The sequence below is a fragment of the Vespa mandarinia genome, chromosome 1 (assembly GCF_050613455.1).
Source record: "Vespa mandarinia isolate Hongniang chromosome 1, ASM5061345v1, whole genome shotgun sequence".
NCBI lineage: Eukaryota > Metazoa > Arthropoda > Insecta > Hymenoptera > Vespidae > Vespa > Vespa mandarinia.
Window position 1 is genome coordinate 7,860,220 of NC_140810.1, and position 22,281 is coordinate 7,882,500.

The 22,281-nt window shown below is 37.3% G+C and overlaps 1 protein-coding gene across 3 annotated transcripts in view; it reads left to right on the plus strand.

Annotated features, from left to right (window-relative positions):
* The window catches only part of LOC118446962 (uncharacterized), a 48,698-nt gene that overhangs the window by 18,159 nt on the left and 8,258 nt on the right, over nt 1-22,281 (plus strand). For 2 of the 3 annotated variants that reach the window (XM_085663987.1, XM_085664016.1), the window contains exons 3-7: nt 310-408; nt 494-666; nt 751-908; nt 994-1,405; nt 1,488-22,281. The exon at nt 1,488-22,281 is cut by the window's right edge and continues 160 nt beyond it. In XM_085663987.1, the coding sequence (XP_085520113.1) occupies nt 310-408; nt 494-666; nt 751-908; nt 994-1,405; nt 1,488-22,281 (21,636 nt within the window). The remainder of the gene's footprint in view (nt 1-309; nt 409-493; nt 667-750; nt 909-993; nt 1,406-1,487) is intronic. The other variant, XM_085664043.1, reaches the window with a different exon arrangement.

The window sequence follows — 22,281 nt, forward strand, 5'->3', positions numbered from 1 at the left end:
TTCTTTTGAGTTAACAATATCAAAACAATGATCAATATCGGATTAAACAATTTTTGTCTATTTAAATGGAAAGGGAAAAGAAAATGGAACATTTTGAATACTTTGAAAGTACTATAGTGTAATACACACACATACAATTGGGGACAAAATAGTAAAACTAAAAAAAAAAACTAGTAAAAGCTCAACTCAATTTTTCTCGAGAAGATAAAAATAAAGGAACGATTTGACATTCGAATGAAATCTGTCGAATTTCTAAGAAATGTCTTTAGTTTCTTTTAATTTTTTTTTTTATTATTTCTATGCTTTTAGGTTTCCTGTCATGGGACAAAGACAGCTGTCACGTAGACTTGGAGAAAGAATTACAAGCGCTGATAGCACAAGCTCCCGAAGGCGAGGAAGCTCGAAATGGTAAGAAGATTAAATCTAAGGAGAATCGATAAAATTGATTGAATGTTGTGTCATTTTGATTTTTATTATTTTTCCTTTCATACAGGAGAACGTCTGATTCAATATGCCACGGAAAACCTTGTTACGGAGGTTTTGATACACCCGCAAACGAATACGTTATTACAATGCATTCGAAATCTTCTCGCAAGTTTTACGAAGCATCGACACATCATACATGCTGGATATACGTTCGGTGGCAATGGTTCTTGGATTTTACAGGTAATAAATCATTCAAGATTAACGATAGAGTTTCGATCGCAAGTTACATCTACTATCACTGGCCAATATCCTTCGTCCATCTAGGATGGAACCTTTAGTCTTGCTGACTTTCTCGATGCGTTCAGCGAACATGAAGTGCAAAGAGTCCTTCGTGCCTACGAGAATAGCGTTACGGTAGATATTCATTGTGCGGGTGTCGGCGATTGGACAACTACACGATTATCCAAAGAATCTTGTACTAGGTAAAAAACAATTTATTACGAAGGACAATTATTGATACTTTTTTTTTGATTAAATGAATAAAATAATTTATTTGCTTTGTTATAGGTCTTGCCGAGTTCGAGTAAATCCAGATGATGTTTTAACAGCTGGAGTACCAACGATCACGAGCTTCACAAATTATGTCGGGCAATACCTAATCGCTCAAACATTAGATCAACTGATGGAACCGTCCGATGTCGTTGGAAACATCAGGTTCAGCCATCCTACTTTATACGTCTTCCCTGGTGGGCAAGGTGATGCCGCTCTCTTTGGTATAAACGGCTTCAACATGCTCGTCGACGGTGGTTTCGCGAGAAAAGCGTGCTTCTGGGATTTCACGAGGCACTTGGATCGCCTCGACGCTGTTTTGTTAACTAGGATAAATAATAGTAATATCGGTGGCATGTCCAGTGTTCTTCGTAAGAAAAAGGAGATGCATGTCTATCCACAGATTGGTCATTTCTTCTGTAACCTTGTTGTAAGTGAAAATCTTTATTGAAAATATCTATTATATGATTTTTTTTTATATAATATAATAAAATATTGACTTTGACTTTTAGGAAAGAAGACAATCTCATTCACCAGACGGCGACAAAGACATTGATCCTCTGATATTAAATCTGATAGATGTCGGCCAAGAAATGGTCGTCAATCTTCGACACATCAATCTTCGTGCTCATCCATGCTACAGAGATCCAGATCCAATCAATCTCTATCATAAAGTTGGACATGGTACTTTAGATATGTATGTTCTAAGCCCGAACAAGGAAAGTCGAGAAGTAAGAGAATTCTTGGCAAAGTGGCATACGTCGGACGTGAAATTATTCGCTGGAACACATAAAAAGGATTCGAATAATTTAACATTTCCTATTCAAAATCTTGTTTCAATATGCGCATTACTAGTTTGGCAACCCGCTAATCCTGAAGATAATATTACTAGAATCTTATTTCCCGGAAGTACACCACAACATAAAATCTTTGAAGGATTTGAACGATTAAAACATTTGGAGTTTTTGAAGCATCCAATTTGTTCGGCAAAGAGTCTTTCGCCATCAACGTCATTAGTAACTTTGAAGGACAAACCAGTGAAACAAAAGTTTGGTTTGATCGAGAAGGAATCAAAGAAAATCAAAGAAATCGATATTAAGAAAGAGAAAAAAGAATCGCCAGAAATCAAGGCACTAAAAGCTGCTGAGGAAATATCAACGAAACCGGTACCGCAATCAACACCTATAATACCAATATCGAAACCAAGAAAGATAGAAGATAAACCAAAGAAATTAGCGGAGAATAAGAAGATCGATGTAGATGCTAAGGAAAAGAAAATCGAGAAAGAGTTAAAAGAGACGAAGAAGGAAGTGAAAAAAGACTTGATTAAAGCTGAGAAACCTGAAAAACAAGAGAAACAGGAGAAACGTGACGAAGAAGTTAGTAAAAAGGAAGTAATCAAGGAGGAAACAGAAAAAGTAGTTCCTACGAAAGAACCAAAAGTAAAAGCTGAGCCAGTAAAGAAGACGAAGGAACCAAAGGTTAGCAAAACTATAAAAGCGGATGTTCCATCGAAGGTAAAGTCACTGGAAAAAAAGATGAAGGCACCGAGTTCAGAGAAGAAAGATACTTCTAAATCGTCACCGACGACACCGAAGAAAACAATGAACGGTGTTGCAACTAAAACTGAAATATCGAAAACTGCACCTAGAGGACGACCAACTACAAAAGTATCAACGGCACCGGCAAAGAGTGCCAAAGATGCGAACAACCGAAAGGTTGTGGAGCAAAAGAATATTGAAAAATCGGTTGCGAAGGAGGCACCTGTTGCAGTCGTCAAGGTGTCGGCTAAACCAAAGCCAATGGATAGGAAGCCAATCAGTCGAAGGCCTAAACCAGTTAGCCCAAGTAAAGCAAGAGTTCCTGGTAGTCCTGCAAAATCGACCCGAAGTACACCAACTGCTTCGGTGAAGTCAGACAAAGATGGTGTCATCAGAAAGATGAAGGGAGATAAGGGTACTACGGATTCTTCAACAGTATCCACACCTTCTGGAGTTGAACCAGAATCAACGGTGAAGCTTGTTGAAAAAAGTCTAATTGAAAAATCCGAAGACATTTCTTTGGATTCTATCGAAAGTAAAGTTTTAGCTGATTTGAAAGAAGAACGTGAAGTCGTTGAAGAGATCGAGGCAGTTCTACAAAAAGCAGAGAGAATCGAGACTAGAAAGGACGATCGTTTTGAAGGAGACGACGAAATTACTGCTGAAGCTACCGATAAAAAGGAAGAAGACATGACGGAGGAAGACGTAACCGCTGAAATCGAAGACGTACCAAAGAAGGAAAGTTCTCGAAAAGAAAGTCAAGAATTAACGGAAGAAGACGAATATTTGATTGTTGAAAAGGAAGAGATATATACTGAGGACTCTGTTCAGAGTGGTGAAGGCGAACAAAAGCATATTTTGGATGAAGCCGAATCTGAGAAGACTAAAATATTAAAAGATACTATGGAAATAACGAAGGAAAAGGGAGAAAAAGAGGAACCAGAAAAAGGTAAGGTCGAAAGTCCAGAGAAGAAAGCAGAGATCGTCGAAAAGGTCCCAACAAAAGAGGAAAAGAAAGTGTCGCCAGAGGAGAAACCTGTTCTTACGTCAGCTCCAGAAATTACACCAAAACCAGAAGATAAAGATGATTCTGGTAAAAAAGACAGCGAAGAAATTACGAAAGAACCATCCAGTTTGAGTCCAGATAAATTGGATTCTTCCGAAAAAAAGACGACCGACACAGACATGAAACCTGAAGTGGATCAAAAAGAACATGTTCTTGAAAAATTAGAGGAATCTCAGGAACGTATCTCGACATTGGAATCGGGTGCCACGACTACTGCTCCGACACTTCCCGAAGATGAACGTATTCCTCTCGATGAAATAAAAGAAGATATCGATGAGAAACATGTTATCGAGGAAGTCAAAGAGAAGGATGCTCCTGTTAAAGTTGAAAAAGAAATTATTCCTCAGGCTGTTCCACCGGCAAGTAAACCCGACGTAAAAGTTTTCGACGTTCGACAAGCTGTTCAAGGCTTGCAACGAGACATTGTCAAAACTCCGGATGAAGTAGCCGATCTTCCGGTCCACGAAGAAGTCGATCCGAAACTATATCGAATGGATTTCGAGAAGGATAAGGAAGAAAGAATAGTAGCACCACCTACTCAAGAAATCAAGGAACCAGAACCAACACCTCCAGTCAAAGAACAAAAAGGTGTTTTTAGTTTCTTTGGTAAGGTAGCTGATAAATTTGAGAAGGGAATCGATAAATTGACGAAGAAAACGAAAAGAGAGCCTGAAAAGGAGGAGGATAAGTCATCGTCGAAATCTAGCTCTCCGAAGGAGGCAAAGATACAAGAAAAGATTAGTTTGGAGGAGGTGGATATGGAAAAAATGTTCCCGAAGATAGGCAAAGTAGCTGAAAAGCCGGAAATATTCGAAAAGGTTCAGCCTGTGCCATCAGAAGTTAAGGTTGCGGCCATCAAGGAAACCGTAGCTTTTATTGAAGAAGAAGAATCGAAAGATATCAAGAGACGTAGCGTGCCAGATTTGGAAGTGAAAGTGTCTGATAAGGTCGAAGTTATCACAGAGAAGCCAATCATTTCACCGACCGAGAAAATTGAGGAAAAGGAAGAAAAAGAAGTAAAGGAAAAATTCGTGAAGGAGGAAGATCTTTTGAAGGAAGAAGAAGTTGGAGAGGACGTTGAAGAAGTAAAAGCTCTTCTCGAGGAAGCTTCGAAGAAATTCAAAACAGTGAAGGACAGCCTTAGAGATTCTTTAGAATCTTTGGAAGAAAAAATTGAAGAAGAAGAAGATCTTTTACGTCACGAAGCAGCCCTTACGAAGGACATTGTCAAGGATACTTTGGAAGGAGTAGTTGAAAAATTAGAAGAAATAAAACCTCAGATCGAAGGACTATCGGAAATAAAGGAAGCAGAAAAAGTAAAGTTCGATATTCCTAAGGATGAGGAATTTGAAGAGGAATATGAAAAAGAGCATGTTGGTCCTATCAAGGACGTTAAGGAAGCCGTTCGTGATGTTGGTGAAGTTCTCGCTGGATCAGCAGGTATAGTGATTGACGACAAGCCTAAAGATGTCGTTGAAATTGTGAAAAAAGTCGCTGAAGTATTAAAAGAAGACGATTTTCTTCCTCGCGAATTATTATTCGACAAACCTTCCGAGAAGGAACTGATCGAAAGAAAGATCTCGATACCGAGTGATAAAACTATCGAAGCTGAAGAAAAATTAGCCAAACTTGAGGACAAAGTATTCAAACCGATCGTAGAGGATATTCCTGTACCTGCAAGGATCAGCCTTGCCAAAGAGATGCCTACAGAAATCGCTAAGCCTTTACCAATTTACGAGAAACCTGGAGCGATCGAGATTGAAGAAAAACCTTCTGAAAAAGTTGTCAAAGATGTAAAAGAAATCATTTCGCCGGTGAAAGACCAGATCAAGGACATGCAGGATGTTAAAAAGATCTGCGAAGAAATAATGAAGGACGATCATATTTATGAAGAAATGAAGGAAGTCGAGGATACGACGAAAGTAGACGTGATGAAGGCAGGTCTCGAAGAGATTTGTGTAAAGGATGTAGCCAAACGACCGTCTATCAGTGAAGAACCAAAACAAATGATAGAAGAACCAATTATAACGTTCGAGCAAAAAGTATCACCAGCAAAAGCTGAAGTCGTTATGGTTACACCAGATTCCGCACCGACTTCACCAAAATTCACAACTGAGAAAGTTTACGACGAAGAATTAATGAAAGAACCGATGAAAGAGAAGTTACCAGAATTGACTGTGGAAATCAAGGACGTACTTAACAAACAAACTCCATTAGAAGAAATCATCGAAGAACTCGTGATTACTAAGAAAAAGAAGATCACTATCGAGATTATTGAATATATTACTATTGTTAAACGTGTACCAAGAGAACGTGTGATCTATATAATCGAAGAAATCATCATAAGGAAGAAACTTAATCCAGAAAGTGTAGTTGACGATCTTAATCTTCTTAAAACGACTATTACACCGGAAAAGATCATTGAAATCGAGGAATACATTATTAATGAGTATATTACAAAAGGCAAAAGAATTACCGTTCAAATAATCGAAGAGATTTCAATAAGGAAAGCTGTACCAAAGAGAATCATCATTGAAATCATCGAAGAGATTATTATTAAGAGAAAAATTACAAAAGAGATGGTATATGACATTTCAAGCGAACAGTTTCGTGATCTTCGTAAAGAATCACCCGAGGATGAAAAGATGGATGCTGTGAAATCCGAAGTTCTAGTAGAAAAGAAAAAATCGATTACCAGTCCAAAAAAAGAAGAAGTAGAAGAAAAAGAAGTTAAAGAAAAGGAAGAAAAAGAGAAAGAAGTTCCTACAACAAGAGAAGAAGAAAAATATAAAGATGAGAAAGTTTTAACTCCTGAAAGTATGGAAGAAGTCGAAGATGGTTTCGTTACTATTCCTTCAGGAGCAGTTTTGTTATCTGAGGATCGTAAGATTCAGTTAGAAATAAAGAAAAAAGAGGAACCTGAAATTACAAAAGAACATGAAAAAGACGTTATTGACGATTTCGAAGCTGTGGAACAAGAATACAAAGTTCAGGAAATTGCAGTCACTGAAAAGATACCACAAATTGGAAAAGAGAAAGAAGAACCAGAGGAAGAGATAGAAGACGACACGAGTGACGTCATCGAGGCTGAGGAAAAGTTCGTGAAGGAGGTCAAGGAAAAAGCTGGAAAGAAGGATATCGAGGACATCGAGATGGTCAAGGATGTTGACAAAATCATTGAAAAAGACGAGACGAAAAAGATCGTTGATGATATAACAGTAGAAACGGAAACGTCCGAAATATCTGAGATCGTAGATACTACGGAAAAATATCTGGATGAAGCTAAAGAGAAGCCTGAAATAAAGGATGTTAAGAAAGAAGAAATAAAGGTTGTTGAAAAAGAGGTGAAATTAAAAGAACTTGAAGTTAAGGAAGCTGAAGAGCCATCGATAAAAGATAAACAAGATGAAAAGAAGATGGAGACTGATTTAATCAAGGAACCATATCGTAAGGAAAGTGTTACCATCGAGGAGGCAATTCCAAGAAAATTATCATTGGAGGTTAAGGAGGAAGCAAAAATGGTAGTGGAAGAAAAAGGGATAGAGGAAATTGCAAAGGCAGCTGAAATAAAAGAGAAAGACGAGGAGAAGAAAGAAGTAGAAGAATTGAAAGAAAAAGCTGTACTAATCTCGACCGAAATTGAAACCGAACAAATGAAAGATGAGAAAGCGACTACTGAAGTAACGAGTGTTTCTGATAAGAAGATTACTCCTGAGAAGGATATTAAAGAAGTAGAGGAAAAAGATATTCAGCCAAAAGCTTTGGCGTTTTCACCAAAAGAAGAGAAAAAACCAGAGATGAAAGATATCGTCGAAAAAGACATCGAGCCTATGATAAAGGAAGTTAAGGAAGAAGTTAAGGAAGAAGTTAAGAAAGAAGTTAAGAAAGAAGATGAGAAAAAACTTGAAGAAAAAGTTCCTAAGGAGGAAAAATTAGCGGACGCTACGGGTCGTGCTATAGAACCTAAAGCAGAAATTATTGAAAGGGAATTGGATGAGAAAGTTGAGAAAAAAGAAAAACTTCCTAAGGAGGAAAAATTAGCAGACGCTACTGGTCGCGTTATTGAACCTAAAACAGAGGTTATTGAGAAAGAATTGGAGGAGAAAGAAATAAAACTCGAAGATAAACTTTTCAAGGACGAGAAACTAGCAGACGGTACTGGTCGTGCGATCGAACCAAAAGCAGAGGTTATTGATAAAAAATTAGAAGAAAAAATGTTAAAGGAAGAGAAACCCGAAGACAAAGTTTCAAAGGACGAAAAATTAGCTGATGCTACGGGAAGTGCAATTGAGCCAAAGGCAGAGATTATTGATAAAAAATTAGAAGAAAAAGTTGAAAAGGAAGAAAAACCAGAAGACAAGATTCCTAAAGATGAAAAATTAACTGATGCAACAGGACGTGCGATTGAGCCAAAAGCTGAAAAAGAAGAAATACCAGAAGACAAGATTCTCAAAGATGAAAAATTAACTGATGCAACAGGACGTGCGATCGAGCCAAAAGCAGAGGTTATTGATGAAACAATTGAAAAGGAGGAAGAAGAAGTAAAAATTCGAAAGAAGAGGAGTCTCCAAGAAGAGCCAACAATCGAGATAAGCAAGGATCTAAAACCATCCGAAAGCACAGAAGAAATTGAAGTAAAAGAAGTAGAAAAAGTGGAACCATCAAAAGTTGCAGAAGATAGTGGAGTTGTTCATCGAATGTTAGTAACAGCAAGTAGCGAAGATGGTGGACAAGAAATGGACATCTGTCCAACAGGAACAATTATTTACGCTAAACCCGTCACACCTGATGATTCCTTGAAGGAAGTATCGATCAAAACGACACCTGACAAAGATTCTTTGCTTTTGGACAAAGATTCAATTCAATCAGAAATTAGTATTTCTGAAAAAGATAGTATTTCGGAAAAATCAGTAACCGAAATTAAAGATACCGAAAAGATCACTCCTGAAGATAGTTTGGAAAAGTCTCCACTCGATACACGTGGTTCACAAGATTTGGAAGACAGTTTAGAGAAACTAGACACTAAAGTAAAGGATATTGAAAGTGTTTTACCTAGCACTGAAGTTGAAAAGGTTAAAGAGCTTGACAAAAAAGAAGAAATCATATCTTCGGTCAAAGATGAGATCGAAAAGATCAGTAAAGCAGTGTCTCCAAAAGAGGAAGCTGTTAGTAAAGCAAGTAGTCCAGAAAAGGAAGTTGGTAAGATACCCTCACTTCTAGACTTATCCAAAGAAGAAATCTCTAAAATAAAGACTCCCACTTCGACACCGATCGAAGAAAAACACGAAAAGATACTCGAAGCTATAATTTCCAAATCTCCGGAAATTAGTCGTTCAGAAGACATTTCACCGACAGAAACGATATTTGCAAAATCGCCTACCGAGAAAAAAGTTCCTGTAGATATTTCGATGAAAGAAACGAAAGAGACTGAAATTTTGAAGGAAGAAAAACCAAAGGAAATCGTACAAATTGTTGATAAAGTCGACAAATCAAAGTCACCGAGTCCTAGCATAGAAGGCCTTGCTGACGAGAAGACTGTTAAAAAATCGCCTGAAGAAGAAAAACCTATTACTGCCGTTATAAGTGCAAAAGAGATTGAAGAAAGTATTCTAGATAAAGAAAAATCTTTAAAACTAGACGAGGAAAAATATAAGATCGACAAATCTGACGTAAAAGATATAACTGATAAATCTAGATCGCCTAGTATCGAGAAACCTTTTGAAAAGGAACAACTCGAAAAAATTGTCAGTGAAAAATTAGAAAAGGAAGAGACGATAGTTCCTGAAAAATCGAGATCACCGAGCGTTGTTAAAGAAGAACCAGGAAAACAATTGGATATAACAAAAATCGAAGCGAAAGTCGATCTAGAAAAAATAGATCAGGTCGAGAAACCAAGATCTCTCAGTATAGTTAGTGACAAAGTTATAGAAGAAAAAGAAGCGGATAAAAAAGATGAATTAGAAAAAATTGAAAAGGAAGCAAAATTGCTTGAGAAACCAAAATCGCCGAGTATTTCCGAGGATAAATTGAAGGAGGAATCCAAATCACGAAGTATATCTCCTTCGGAAAAGATCGATGAAAAAGAATCGATCGATAAATCGAGATCACCAAGTATTACAACTGAAGAGAAATCTGCAAGTATTTCCGATGAAAAATCTGTGAAGGTTGAGGACGATAAATCGAGATCACCGAGCGTTGTTAGCGATAAGGCGGAAGAAATCGAACGTGAAAAGTTAAAGTCAGCCAGCATTGAAAAAGAATTAACTGTTGACAGATCTAGATCAGCAAGTGTTGTTAGTGAGATTCAGGATACGAAAAAAATCGAGGACGTTAAATTAGATCGTGCTAAATCACCGAGTATGCCTGAAGAAAAACCTGAAGAAAAGATCGTTAAAGAATTGATTCCCGAATTAAAAACAGCAGCACCAGCATCCGTCGATGTTTCTAGTGATAAAATGAAAGATGCGAAAGAATTAATCAGTGAAATGGAGAAGATTGATGTTAAAAAAGAAACCTCTCCTCCTGGTGAAGAAATAATAGTCGATAAATCAAGATCACCTAGCGTGACAAGCATTTCACAAAAAGTGGAAGACTTGATCGATCGATCGAAATCACCTAGCATAAGCAGTCAAGTCTCGGACGAAAAGAAATCCGAAGATCGTTCGAAATCACCGAGCATTGCTAGTGATAAAATGGAATTGGAAAAGGAAATCGAGAAATCAAGATCACCTAGCATCGTCGATAAAGAAGTTTCTGAAAGTTTAGAGAAATCTTTGATCACCGAAGAAAAGAAATCGAGTGAAGTATCTCCAGTGACTATGGAAGAGAAAGAAGACGTCAAGGTTATCGATAAGTCAAGATCACCTAGCGTCGAAAGTACAATCGAAGACAAAGGAACGATCGATTTATCGAAATCACCAAGCATAACTGAAAAATTAGAAGATGACATCAAAAGAAGTAAATCACCTAGTATAACCAGCGAAAAATCTGAAGAGAAAGCATTAAGCGAATTGCAAAAATCATCTAGCATTTCGGACGAAAAATTGGACACTAAAGAAATAACAGAGAAACTTGCCGAAAAAGAAAAATCACTTAGCCCCGTAAGTTTCGCTGATAGTAAATCAAAATCCCCGAGTATTATTGATGAAAAAATAAGTTTAACAGGAATCACGATCGAATCGAAGGTAGAGGAATCGATAGAAAGAGCTAAATCACCCAGTGTCATCAGTGATAAATCGTTGGATAAGAAATCTCCAAGTATCGAAGACCGTTCGAAATCGTCTAGTATTGTTGGAGAAAAATCTGAGATCAGTGACGTCATAGAAAAATCTATTGAAACCAAAGAATCCGATAGAAGTAAATCACCAAGTATATCTCCAAGTATTGCTGGAGAAAAATTGGATCTTAAAGATGTCGAAGAAGTCCTTGATAAATCGAAATTGTCAAGTATCAGTGATGATAAAGTGGATCTCAAAGACGTGATTATTGAACGACCAATCCGTGAAGATCGTTCTGACAGTGTCATAAGTATTACCAGTGAAATCAAAGAACCATCGGAGAAGTCAAAATCTCCTAGCATTTCTAGTGAAAAACCTGACCTTGAGGAATTAAAAGACATCGGAGTACGAAAGGAATCGATCAGTAAAAGAGAATCAATTGATATTACTTTGGAAACATCACAAATCGTGGAAAAGGAACAGAAAGTAGAAGATAAATCGAGATCTCTTAGCGTAACGAGCTTTACTGATGATCAAAAGCCTATGGCGGATTTAGAAAAATCTATTGATGTTTCCGAAAAGATCGAAATCGATAGAAGTAAATCTTCAAGTATTAGTAGTGATAAATCTGATGATAAAAAACCGGACGACAAAAGTAGTGAACGAGAACATTATGAGGACGCAATCGACGAGTCTCGTTCACCTAGTTTCACTGAAGATAAGAGTCTTAGCAAGGAAAGTGTTGAATCAACCTCTCCTAGTACTACGATCGAAAAGCTAGATCGTACGAAAGAAAAGGAGGATTTGAAATCGCCTGTCAAATCTGAAGAATTTCATAGTCCTAAGAAAGATATCGAAGGGGCGATAATAGTCGATGCTAAACTAACTGAAGATCGCTCAAGGACACCGAGTGTCGCGGAGGTTAAAATCGATGATAAGTCTAGGTCGGCTAGTATCGTCAGCGAAGTATCTGCTAAAGAAGTCATTGATAAATTAGAAAAAGAACCTTTACTGGAAAAGGATAAACAAAAGTCACCATCTCCAGAAACTATCAAACAAGAAAAATTGCCAGAAGTTGAGAAATCAAGAAAGTCAGCTTCGCCGGAAATAGAAAAAATAGAAAAGGTATTACCGCTAGAAACAGAGAAACAAACATCTGTTTCACTGGAAGTAGAAAGACTGGAAAAATCACTTTCAATCGAAGTAGATAAACAAAAATTACTTTTACCAAAGTCTGAAAAACTGCCGAAATCACCAACCCCAGAGACTGAAAAGAAAGAAAAATCTCCTTCTCCGGAAGTTCTAAAAGAAAAGTCACTTTCTCCGGAAATAGAAAAACCATCACAATCACTAACTCTTGAATCGGAAAAACAGAAATCAATTTCGACAGAAGTAGAAAAAGAAAAGTCTATTTCGCCAGAAGTAGAAAAACAAAAATCACCTTCGCCGGAAACAAAGACAGAAAAATTACCTTTACATGAAATAGTAACATCAAAATCTCCTACACCAGAAGAACAAAAGGAGAAATCACCATCACCTGAAATACAAAAAGAAAAATTACCTTCGTTAGAAGCAGAAAAGGAAAAATCACCATCGCCTGAAATACAAAAAGAGAAATCGCCGTCACCGGAAATACAAAAAGAAAAATCACCTTCGTTAGAAGCAGAAAAGGAAAAATCGCCATCACCTGAAATAAAGAAAGAAAAATCGCCGTCACCGGAAATACAAAAAGAAAAGTCTCCTTCATTAGAAGCAGAAAAGGAAAAATCACCATCACCTGATCTACAGAAAGAAAAGTCGCCGACACCGGAATTACAAGAAGAAAAGTCACCTTCATTAGAAGCAGAAAAGGAAAAATCGCCATCACCTGATATAAAGAAAGAAAAATCGCCTTCCCCGGAAATACAAAAAGAAAAGTCTCCTTCGTTAGAAGCAAAAAAGGAAAAATCGCCATCACCTGAAATACAAAAAGAAAAATCGCCGACACCGGAAATACAAAAAGAAAAGTCTCCTTCGTTAGAAGCAGAAAAGGAAAAATCACCATCACCAGATATAAAGAAAGAAAAATCGCCTTCACCGGAAATACAAAAAGAAAAGTCTCCTTCGTTAGAAGCAGAAAAGGAAAAATCACCATCACTTGAAATACAAAAAGAAAAATCGCCGACACCGGAATTACAGAAAGAAAAGTCTCCTTCATTAATAGCAGAAAAGGAAAAATCACCATCACCTGATATAAAGAAAGAAAAATCGCCTTCACCGGAAATACAAAAAGAAAAGTCTCCTTCATTAGAAGCAGAAAAGGAAAAATCATCATCGCCTGAAATACAAAAAGAGAAATCGCCGTCACCGGAAATACAAAAAGAAAAATCACCTTCGTTAGAAGCAGAAAAGGAAAAATCGCCATCACCTGAAATACAAAAAGAAAAATCGCCGACACCGGAATTACAGAAAGAAAAGTCTCCTTCATTAGAAGCAGAAAAGGAAAAATCTCCATCACCTGATATAAAGAAAGAAAAATCACCAACACCTGAAATACAAAAAGAAAAGTCTCCTTCGTTAGAAGCAGAAAAGGAAAAATCGCCATCACCTGAAATACAAAAAGAAAAATCGCCGACACCGGAATTACAAAAAGAAAAGTCTCCTTCGTTAGAAGCAGAAAAAGAAAAATCACCATCACCGGAAATACAAAAAGAAAAATCGCCATCACCGGAAATACAAAAAGAAAAGTCTCCTTCGTTAGAAGCAGAAAAGGAAAAATCGCCATCACCTGAAATACAAAAAGAAAAATCGCCGACACCGGAATTACAAAAAGAAAAGTCTCCTTCGTTAGAAGCAGAAAAAGAAAAATCACCATCACCTGATATACCGAAAGAAAAACCGCCGTCACCGGAAATACAAAAAGAAAAATCGCCATCACCGGAAATACAAAAAGAAAAGTCTCCTTCGTTAGAAGCAGAAAAGGAAAAATCGCCATCACCTGAAATACAAAAAGAAAAATCGCCGACACCGGAATTACAAAAAGGAAAGTCTCCTTCGTTAGAAGCAGAAAAAGAAAAATCACCATCACCTGATATACCGAAAGAAAAACCGCCGTCACCGGAAATACAAAAAGAAAAATCGCCATCACCGGAAATACAAAAAGAAAAGTCTCCTTCGTTAGAAGCAGAAAAAGAAAAATCACCATCACCTGATATACTACAAGAAAAATCGCCGTCACCGGAAATACAAAAAGAGAAGTCTCCTTCGTTAGAAGCAGAAAAAGGAAAATTACCATCACCTGAAATACAAAAAGGGAAATCGCCGACACCTGAAACACAAAAAGAAAAATCGCCATCACCGGAAATACAAAAAGAAAAGTCTCCTTCATTAGAAGCAGAAAAGGAAAAATCACCATCACCTGATATAAAGAAAGAAAAATCGCCGTCACCGGAAATACAAAAAGAAAAGTCTCCTTCATTAGAAGCAGAAAAGGAAAAATCACCATCACCTGATCTACAGAAAGAAAAGTCGCCGACACCGGAATTACAAGAAGAAAAGTCACCTTCATTAGAAGCAGAAAAGGAAAAATCGCCATCACCTGAAATACAAAAAGAAAAATCGCCTTCCCCGGAAATACAAAAAGAAAAGTCTCCTTCGTTAGAACCAGAAAAAGAAAAATCACCATCACCTGATCTACAGAAAGAAAAATCGCCGACACCGGAATTACAAAAAGAAAAGTCTCCTTCATTAGAAGGAGAAAAGGAAAAATCACCATCACCTGATATAAAGAAAGAAAAATCGCCTTCACCGGAAATACAAAAAGAAAAGTCTCCTTCGTTAGAATCAGAAAAGGAAAAATCGCCATCACCTGAAATACAAAAAGAAAAATCGCCGATACCGGAATTACAAAAAGAAAAATCTCCTTCATTAGAAGCAGAAAAGGAAAAATCACCATCTCCTGATATAAAGAAAGAAAAATCGCCTTCACCGGAAATACAAAAAGAAAAGTCTCCTTCATTAGAAGCAGAAAAGGAAAAATCACCTTCACCTGATATAAAGAAAGAAAAATCGCCTTCACCGGAAATACAAAAAGAAAAGTCTCCTTCGTTAGAAACAGAAAAGGAAAAATCGCCATCAACTGAAATACAAAAAGAAAAATCGCCGACACCGGAATTACAGAAAGAAAAGTCTCCTTCATTAGAAGCAGAAAAGGAAAAATCACCATCACCTGATATAAAGAAAGAAAAATCGCCTTCACCAGAAATACAAAAAGAAAAGTCACCTTCGTTAGAAGCAGAAAAAGAAAAATCGCCATCACCAGATATACAGAAAGAAAAATCACCGTCCCCGGAAATACAAAAAGAAAAGTTACCTTCGTTAGAAGCAGAAAAGGAAAAATCGGCATCACCTGAAATACAGAAAGAAATATCGTCTTCGTTAGAAGCAGAAAAAGGAAAATCGCCATCACCTGAATTACAAAAAGAAAAATCGCCGTCACCGGAAATACAAAAAGAAAAATCTCCTTCGTTAGAAACAGAAAAGGAAAAATCACCATCACCTGAAATACAGAAAGAAAAATCGCCGACACCGGAAATACATAAAGAAAAGTCACCTTCGTTAGAAGCAGAAAAGGAAAAATCACCATCACTAGATATAGAGAAAGAAAAGTCTTTAACACCAGAAGTACAGAAAGCAAAATCTCCAATATCGGAAATTCAAAAAGAAAAGTCACCTTCGTTAGAAGCAGAGAAAGAAAAATCTCCAGTAACAGAGATGGAGAAACAAAAGTCTCCTACCCCAGAACTCCAAAAAGAAAAATCCGCTTCACCAGATGCAGAGAAGGAGAAGTCTCTTGCATTAGAAATGGAAAAACAGAAATCTCTTACACCAGAAGCACCAAAAGAAAAATCACTTTCCACAGAAAAAGAAAAAGAAAAATCTTTAGTACTAGAGACAGGAAAAGAGAAGTCTTTGACGCCAGAACTACAAAAAGATAAAGCGCCTTTACCAGAGAAAGAAACAGAAAAAGCAAAATCACTAATGACATTAACAGAGAAGCAAAAATCTCCTACACCAGAGGCAGAAAAAGAAATATCTCCACCAGCAGAAATACAAAAAGACAAATCAATTTCATCACAAGTAGAAAAGGAAAAATCTCCTGCTTTAGAGGGAGAGAGGCAGAAATCTCCTACAACAGAATCAGTAAAGGAAAAATCACTTTCCCCGGAATTAGAAAAAGAAAAATCACTTTCTCCAGAATTAGAAAAAGGCAAAACTCTTCTTTCAGAAATTGGAAAAGAAAAATCTCCATCACTAGTAATAGAAAAAGAAAAATCTCCAGGATTAGAAACAGAAAAACAGAAGTCTCTTTCACCAGAGAAAGAAAAAGAAGAATCACTTTCGCCAGAGATAGAGAAGGAAATATCTGCAGTACCAGAAGTTGAAAAGGAGAAGGCATTGTCACCTGAAAAAGAAAAAGAAAAATCTGTTTCGCCTATTATGAAAAAGGAAATATCTATTCCATCAGAAAAGCAAAAATCGCTATCACCTGAAGAAGACAAATCCTTTATGATAGAAGATAAAAAAACAAAGCCTTCTACTCCTGAAGAACAAAAAGAAGAATCTTCTACATCAGAGGTACAAAAAGAAAGATCTCCTTCACCAGTATCAGAAAAGGAGAAATCTCCAGCTGCAGAAGCAGATAAACAAAAATCTCCTTCACCAGTATCAGAAAAGGAAAAATCCCCAGCTGCAGAACCAGATAAACAGAAATCGCCTTCACCAGTATCAGAAAAGGAAAAATCACCTGTAGCTGAACCAGAAAAACAAAAATCTCCTTCACCAGTATCAGAAAAGGAGAAATCTCCAGCTGCAGAAGCAGATAAACAGAAATCGTCTTCACCCGTATTGGAAAAGGAAAAATCTCCTGTATTGGAACCAGAAAAACAAAAATCTTCTTCACCAGTATCAGAAAAGGAAAAATCCCCAGCTGCAGAACCAGATAAACAGAAATCTCCTTCACCAGTATCAGAAAAGGAAAAATCACCTGTAGCTGAACCAGAAAAACAAAAATCTCCTTCACCAGTATCAGAAAAGGAGAAATCTCCAGCTGCAGAAGCAGATAAACAGAAATCGCCTTCACCCGTATCGGAAAAGGAAAAATCACCTGTATCGGAACCAGAAAAACAAAAATCTCCTTCTCCAGTATCAGAAAAGGAAAAATCTCCAGCTGTAGAAGCAGATAAACAAAAATCTCCTTCACCAGTATCAGAAAAGGAAAAATCACATGTAGCTGAACCCGAAAAACAAAAATCTCCTTCACCAGTATCAGAAAAGGAGAAATCTCCAGCTGCAGAAGCAGATAAACAGAAATCGCCTTCACCCGTATTGGAAAAGGAAAAATCTCCTGTATTGGAACCAGAAAAACAAAAATCTCCTTCTCCAGTATCAGAAAAGGAGAAATCTCCAGCTATAGAAGCAGAAAAACAAAAATCTCCTTCACCAGTATCAGACAAGGAAAAATCACTTGTAGCTGAACCAGAAAAACAAAAATCTCCTTCACCAGTATCAGAAAAGGAGAAATCTCCAGCTGCAGAAGCAGATAAACAGAAATCGCCTTCACCCGTATCGGAAAAGGAAAAATCACCTGTATCGGAACCAGAAAAACAAAAATCTCCTTCTCCAGTATCAGAAAAGGAAAAATCTTCAGCTGTAGAAGCAGATAAACAAAAATCTCCTTCACCAGTATCAGAAAAGGAGAAATCACCTGTATCGGAACCAGAAAAACAAAAATCTCCTTCACCAGTATCAGAGAAGGAAAAATCTCCAGCTGCAGAAGCAGAAAAACAAAAATCTCCTTCACCAGTATCAGAAAAGGAAAAATCACCTGTATCGGAACCAGAAAAACAAAAATCTCCTTCTCCTGTATCAGAAAAGGAGAAATCTCCAGCTGTAGAAGCAGATAAACAAAAATCTCCTTCACCAGTATCAGAAAAGGAAAAATCACCTGTAGCTGAACCAGAAAAACAAAAGTCTCCTTCACCAGTATCAGAGAAGGAAAAATCTCCAATTGTAGAAGCAGATAAACAGAAATCGCCTTCACCCGTACCGGAAAAGGAAAAATCACCTGTAGCTGAACCAGAAAAACAAAAATCTCCTTCTCCAGTATCAGAAAAGGAAAAATCACCAGCTGTAGAAGCAGATAAACAAAAATCTCCTTCACCAGTATCAGAAAAGGAAAAATCACCTGTAGCTGAACCAGAAAAACAAAAATCTCCTTCACCAGTATCAGAAAAGGAGAAATCTCCAGCTGCAGAAGCAGATAAACAGAAATCGCCTTCACCCGTATTGGAAAAGGAAAAATCTCCTGTATTGGAACCAGAAAAACAAAAATCTCCTTCACCAGTATCAGAGAAGGAAAAATCTCCAATTGTAGAAGCAGATAAACAGAAATCGCCTTCACCCGTACCGGAAAAGGAAAAATCACCTGTAGCTGAACCAGAAAAACAAAAATCTCCTTCTCCAGTATCAGAAAAGGAGAAATCTCCAGCTGTAGAAGCAGATAAACAGAAATCGCCTTCACCTGTACCGGAAAAGGAAAAATCTCCTGTAGCTGAACCAGAAAAACAAAAATCTTCTTCACCAGTATCGGAAAAGGAGAAATCTACTACTGTAGAAGCAGATAAACAGAAATCGCCTTCACCAATATCGGAAAAGGAAAAATCACCTGCAACAGAGTCAGAAAAACAGAAATCACCATCACCTGAAGTAGGAAAGGAAAAATCACCGTCAATTGAATCAGAAAAACAAAAATCACCTTCACCCGTGTTGGAAAAGGAAAAATCACCTGCAACAGAGTCAGAAAAACAGAAATCACCATCACCTGAAGTAGGAAAGGAAAAATCACCATCAGTTGAATCAGAAAAACAAAAATCGCCTTCACCCGTACTGGAAAAAGAAAAATCACCTGTAACTGAACCAGAAAAACAAAAATCTCCTTCACCAGTATCAGAGAAGGAAAAATCTCCAGCCGCAGAGCCGGAAAAACAAAAATCACTGTCTCCAGAAGTAGAGAAAGAAAAATCTCTGGCGTTAGAAGTAGAGAAACAAAAGACTCCTTCTGCGAAAACGGAGAAAGATAAATCTCCTTTGTTGGAAGATGCAAAGCAAAAATCGTTATCTCCAGAAATAGAAAAACATAAGTCTCTTTTACCGGAAGTAGAGAAATCAGAGAAACTTATATTCTTAGAATCGGAGAAGGAAAAATCTCTTATATCTGAAGTAGATAAGCAGAAACCAACAACAGTAGAAAAGGAGAAATCTCCATCTTTGGAGAAAGAAAAAGAAAAATCATTATCGACAATGACAGAAAAGGAAAAACAAAAGTTACCTTTATCAGAAACTGTGAAGTCTTCTCCAGAGAGCGAAAGGAGAGAAAGATCTCCAACTCCAGAAAGTGGAAAATTACGAAAATCAATATCGCCGGAAATAGAAGATAAAATCAGGTCACCGACCGGAAGTGAGAAAAAATACGAAATCGAAGCACGTTTATTGAAAGATGATGTGGACGAGAACGTTCCAAAAGACAGGTCACGATCGCATAGTTTATTTGAACCAGGAGAGAAAACACCAACGACTCGTTCTCGTGCAGCAAGTTTGTACGAGGATAAGATACCAGACAAATTAAATCTTCAAGAAGGGGTAAAAACGACTTACGATGAAGAAGAAAAGAAAAAACCATTAGAAGAAGAAGATGAAGAAGAAGAAGAGGAAGAAGAATTTGAGTATAAAGATAGACAAAAAAGAAGTACAATTGGTATTACCGGATCGATTCACGAAGAATTTGAAGAAGTTTATTCTAAGAGAACTAGTCAAGCTAAAGATGCTAAACGACTTCCCAAACAAGATAAATTCGAAGATGAGGCAGACGATATTATTAAAGTGACTGCCGAAAAGGTAGCAGACATTGAAAAGTATATCGTCGATGAGTTCTTGAACAAAAAACAAAAGATTACAATATCTGCGATAGAAATAATCGTTCTTACTTATGCGGTACCAGAATTTACAGTGATGGACATTATAGAAGATATTCTAAAACGAAGAAATCTTCGTAAGGAATCAGTATTGGACTTTGTCGACGAGGAATCCGATGAGAAGTCAAAATCGATGCCAGTGGGAATAAAACTGGTGTCAACTGAAAAAATGAGAGAGGTTGAAAATTATATCATCAGTGAATACGTTGATAAAAATAAAAAGATCACTAGTAAGATTCTAGAGGAGATCGTTTCTCTGAAAGGTATTCCTCGAAATTTCCTCATCATGATAATCCAAGAGATAACTGTAAGAAGAAAAATTCCAAGTGGCTTCATTATGGATGCTGAGATTTTACAAGAATCATTAAGAAAGACACCGGAAGATGAAGGACTTGCTAAGAAGAAAGAGAAGGACGAAGAGCACGATAAGAGTGTACGAGATTCAAAGAGCCCAAGTTTGAGTTCGGAACCAATCCCTTCGGACAAATCCACTCAAGATAGTCCGGTTCATTCAGAGCCACACATCGACGAAGAAATTTCGATTTCTGAAGAGAAACGTACCGAGATTGAACAATTTCTGGAAGAAGAATATATTAAGAAAGGACGAAAAATAACCGAAATTATTCTGGAGGAAATAATCGTGAGAACTTCTTTACCAAGATACATTATCCTCGAAATCATCGAAGAAATAATTATCAAGAAAAAACTATCACGTAAATCTATAATTGATGTTGAAATCTATCACGAGGACGAACCTGAAAGTTACGATAAACTCGAATATCAATACGAAAAGTCATCAGAAGTAGGACTCTCCGAAGCTGATAGAAAAATGTCTGGTGAGTACAGATTAGGAGGATATGCGGAATCAGCTGGTAGACAAATGGAAAAATCTATTCCAAGTTATCCGTTAGATTACGAGAGTCAATTTCACAAAGCTTTCGTTGGTGGAATGACAGAAATTCGTACGACTCATATAACAACATTGTCTGGAAAATCGACTCCAGATTTTGCTACTCGTGACGGTACACCTGACTCAACGTCTGAACCTACTGGATCCACCGTTGAAAGAACGGATGATAAAGGAATAAGACTAGTTGATCGAATTTCACCTGACAAACAACAAATTCTGATTTCTAAGGGTGAGATAACTGTTCAAAAAGTTGAAATATTAAAGGAGAGTAGAATCGGTGAACAAGAAATTCCTCCTGAGAAAGATGAAAAGCAAAAAGAAGACGAACAAGTGATCAGAAAAATAATCAAATGTGAAATTATCGAAGAGGAAGAACCAGAAATCGTAACGAAAGTAATTAAAAAAAGAGAAATAATCGAGCAAGAAGAACCAGAAAGTATCGATGAAACGTTAAAGAAAGAAACGGTAGACCAAACTGAATCTCGAATAACGACGAAGATCGTGAAACGTGATGTGATCGAAGATGAAAGTGAGTCAGAAATTATAACCAAGATAGTGAAACGAGAAATAATCGAAGAAGACGAACCTGAAGTAATTACCAAAGTGATCAAGAGAGAAATCATTATTCCAGAAGAGAAAATGTCTGATTTCCAGGATCACGAGATCGTGAAAAGAGTAATTAGTAGAGAGGAAAAGCCAGAATCAGTTGAAACAATAACAACAAAGACCACGAGAACGATTGTTACAGAGGAACTTCCAACATCAAAAATATCTACTTCCGATCTGGAAAAACCAGAACTTTACACGTACACGATATCACATGAAGGTACATTAGAGAAGATTGATACATCTAGTTTAGGTGCTACCTATAAAGTAATCAGTCGAGATAGTACGCCAGAAGTTTCGAAGAGTGCCGAGGTTAAAAGAATCGTAACAACAGTTACGACGATTACCGAGCCTGATGGCAAAGTTACAACAAAGAAAGACGTAAAGGAAAGTAGCGATACTGTTGATAGCGAAGAACTCTTAGAGAAACTCATTGACTCTACTATTAGTGAAAAGACTGGTAAAGTCACAACGACTGAGACGAAAACTACTGAAGGATCGAAAATGGAGAAGGTTATCAAGGAAACAATAACTACGATGACGTCAACATCTGGTACATCGACACCAGATGTAAAAACTTTCTATGATTCTGGTAAATCGACTCCTGATTCGAAATTTGAAGAGAAGTCGGATATCATTGGAAAAGATCATTTGGAAAAGGTTGGAAAATTAGAACATTCGGTATCACCATCGGTACGTGATTTGGTATCAGACGAGAAAAGTTATTCAGGAAAATCCTCACCGGATATATCCTTGCCAAAGGACATCGTTTATAGTGGCTCTACTGGCAAATCAACTCCGGATATTCCAGTTTCTCCATTGGTTAGGGACGGTGCAGCAGTACAACCACTTGTATCTGGAAGGTCCACACCTGATAGAAGATCAGAAGGTCGATCGACGACCGCGACGCCTGAAGGATTTAGATCAGGCGAAGTAATTCGAACGATCATTACCA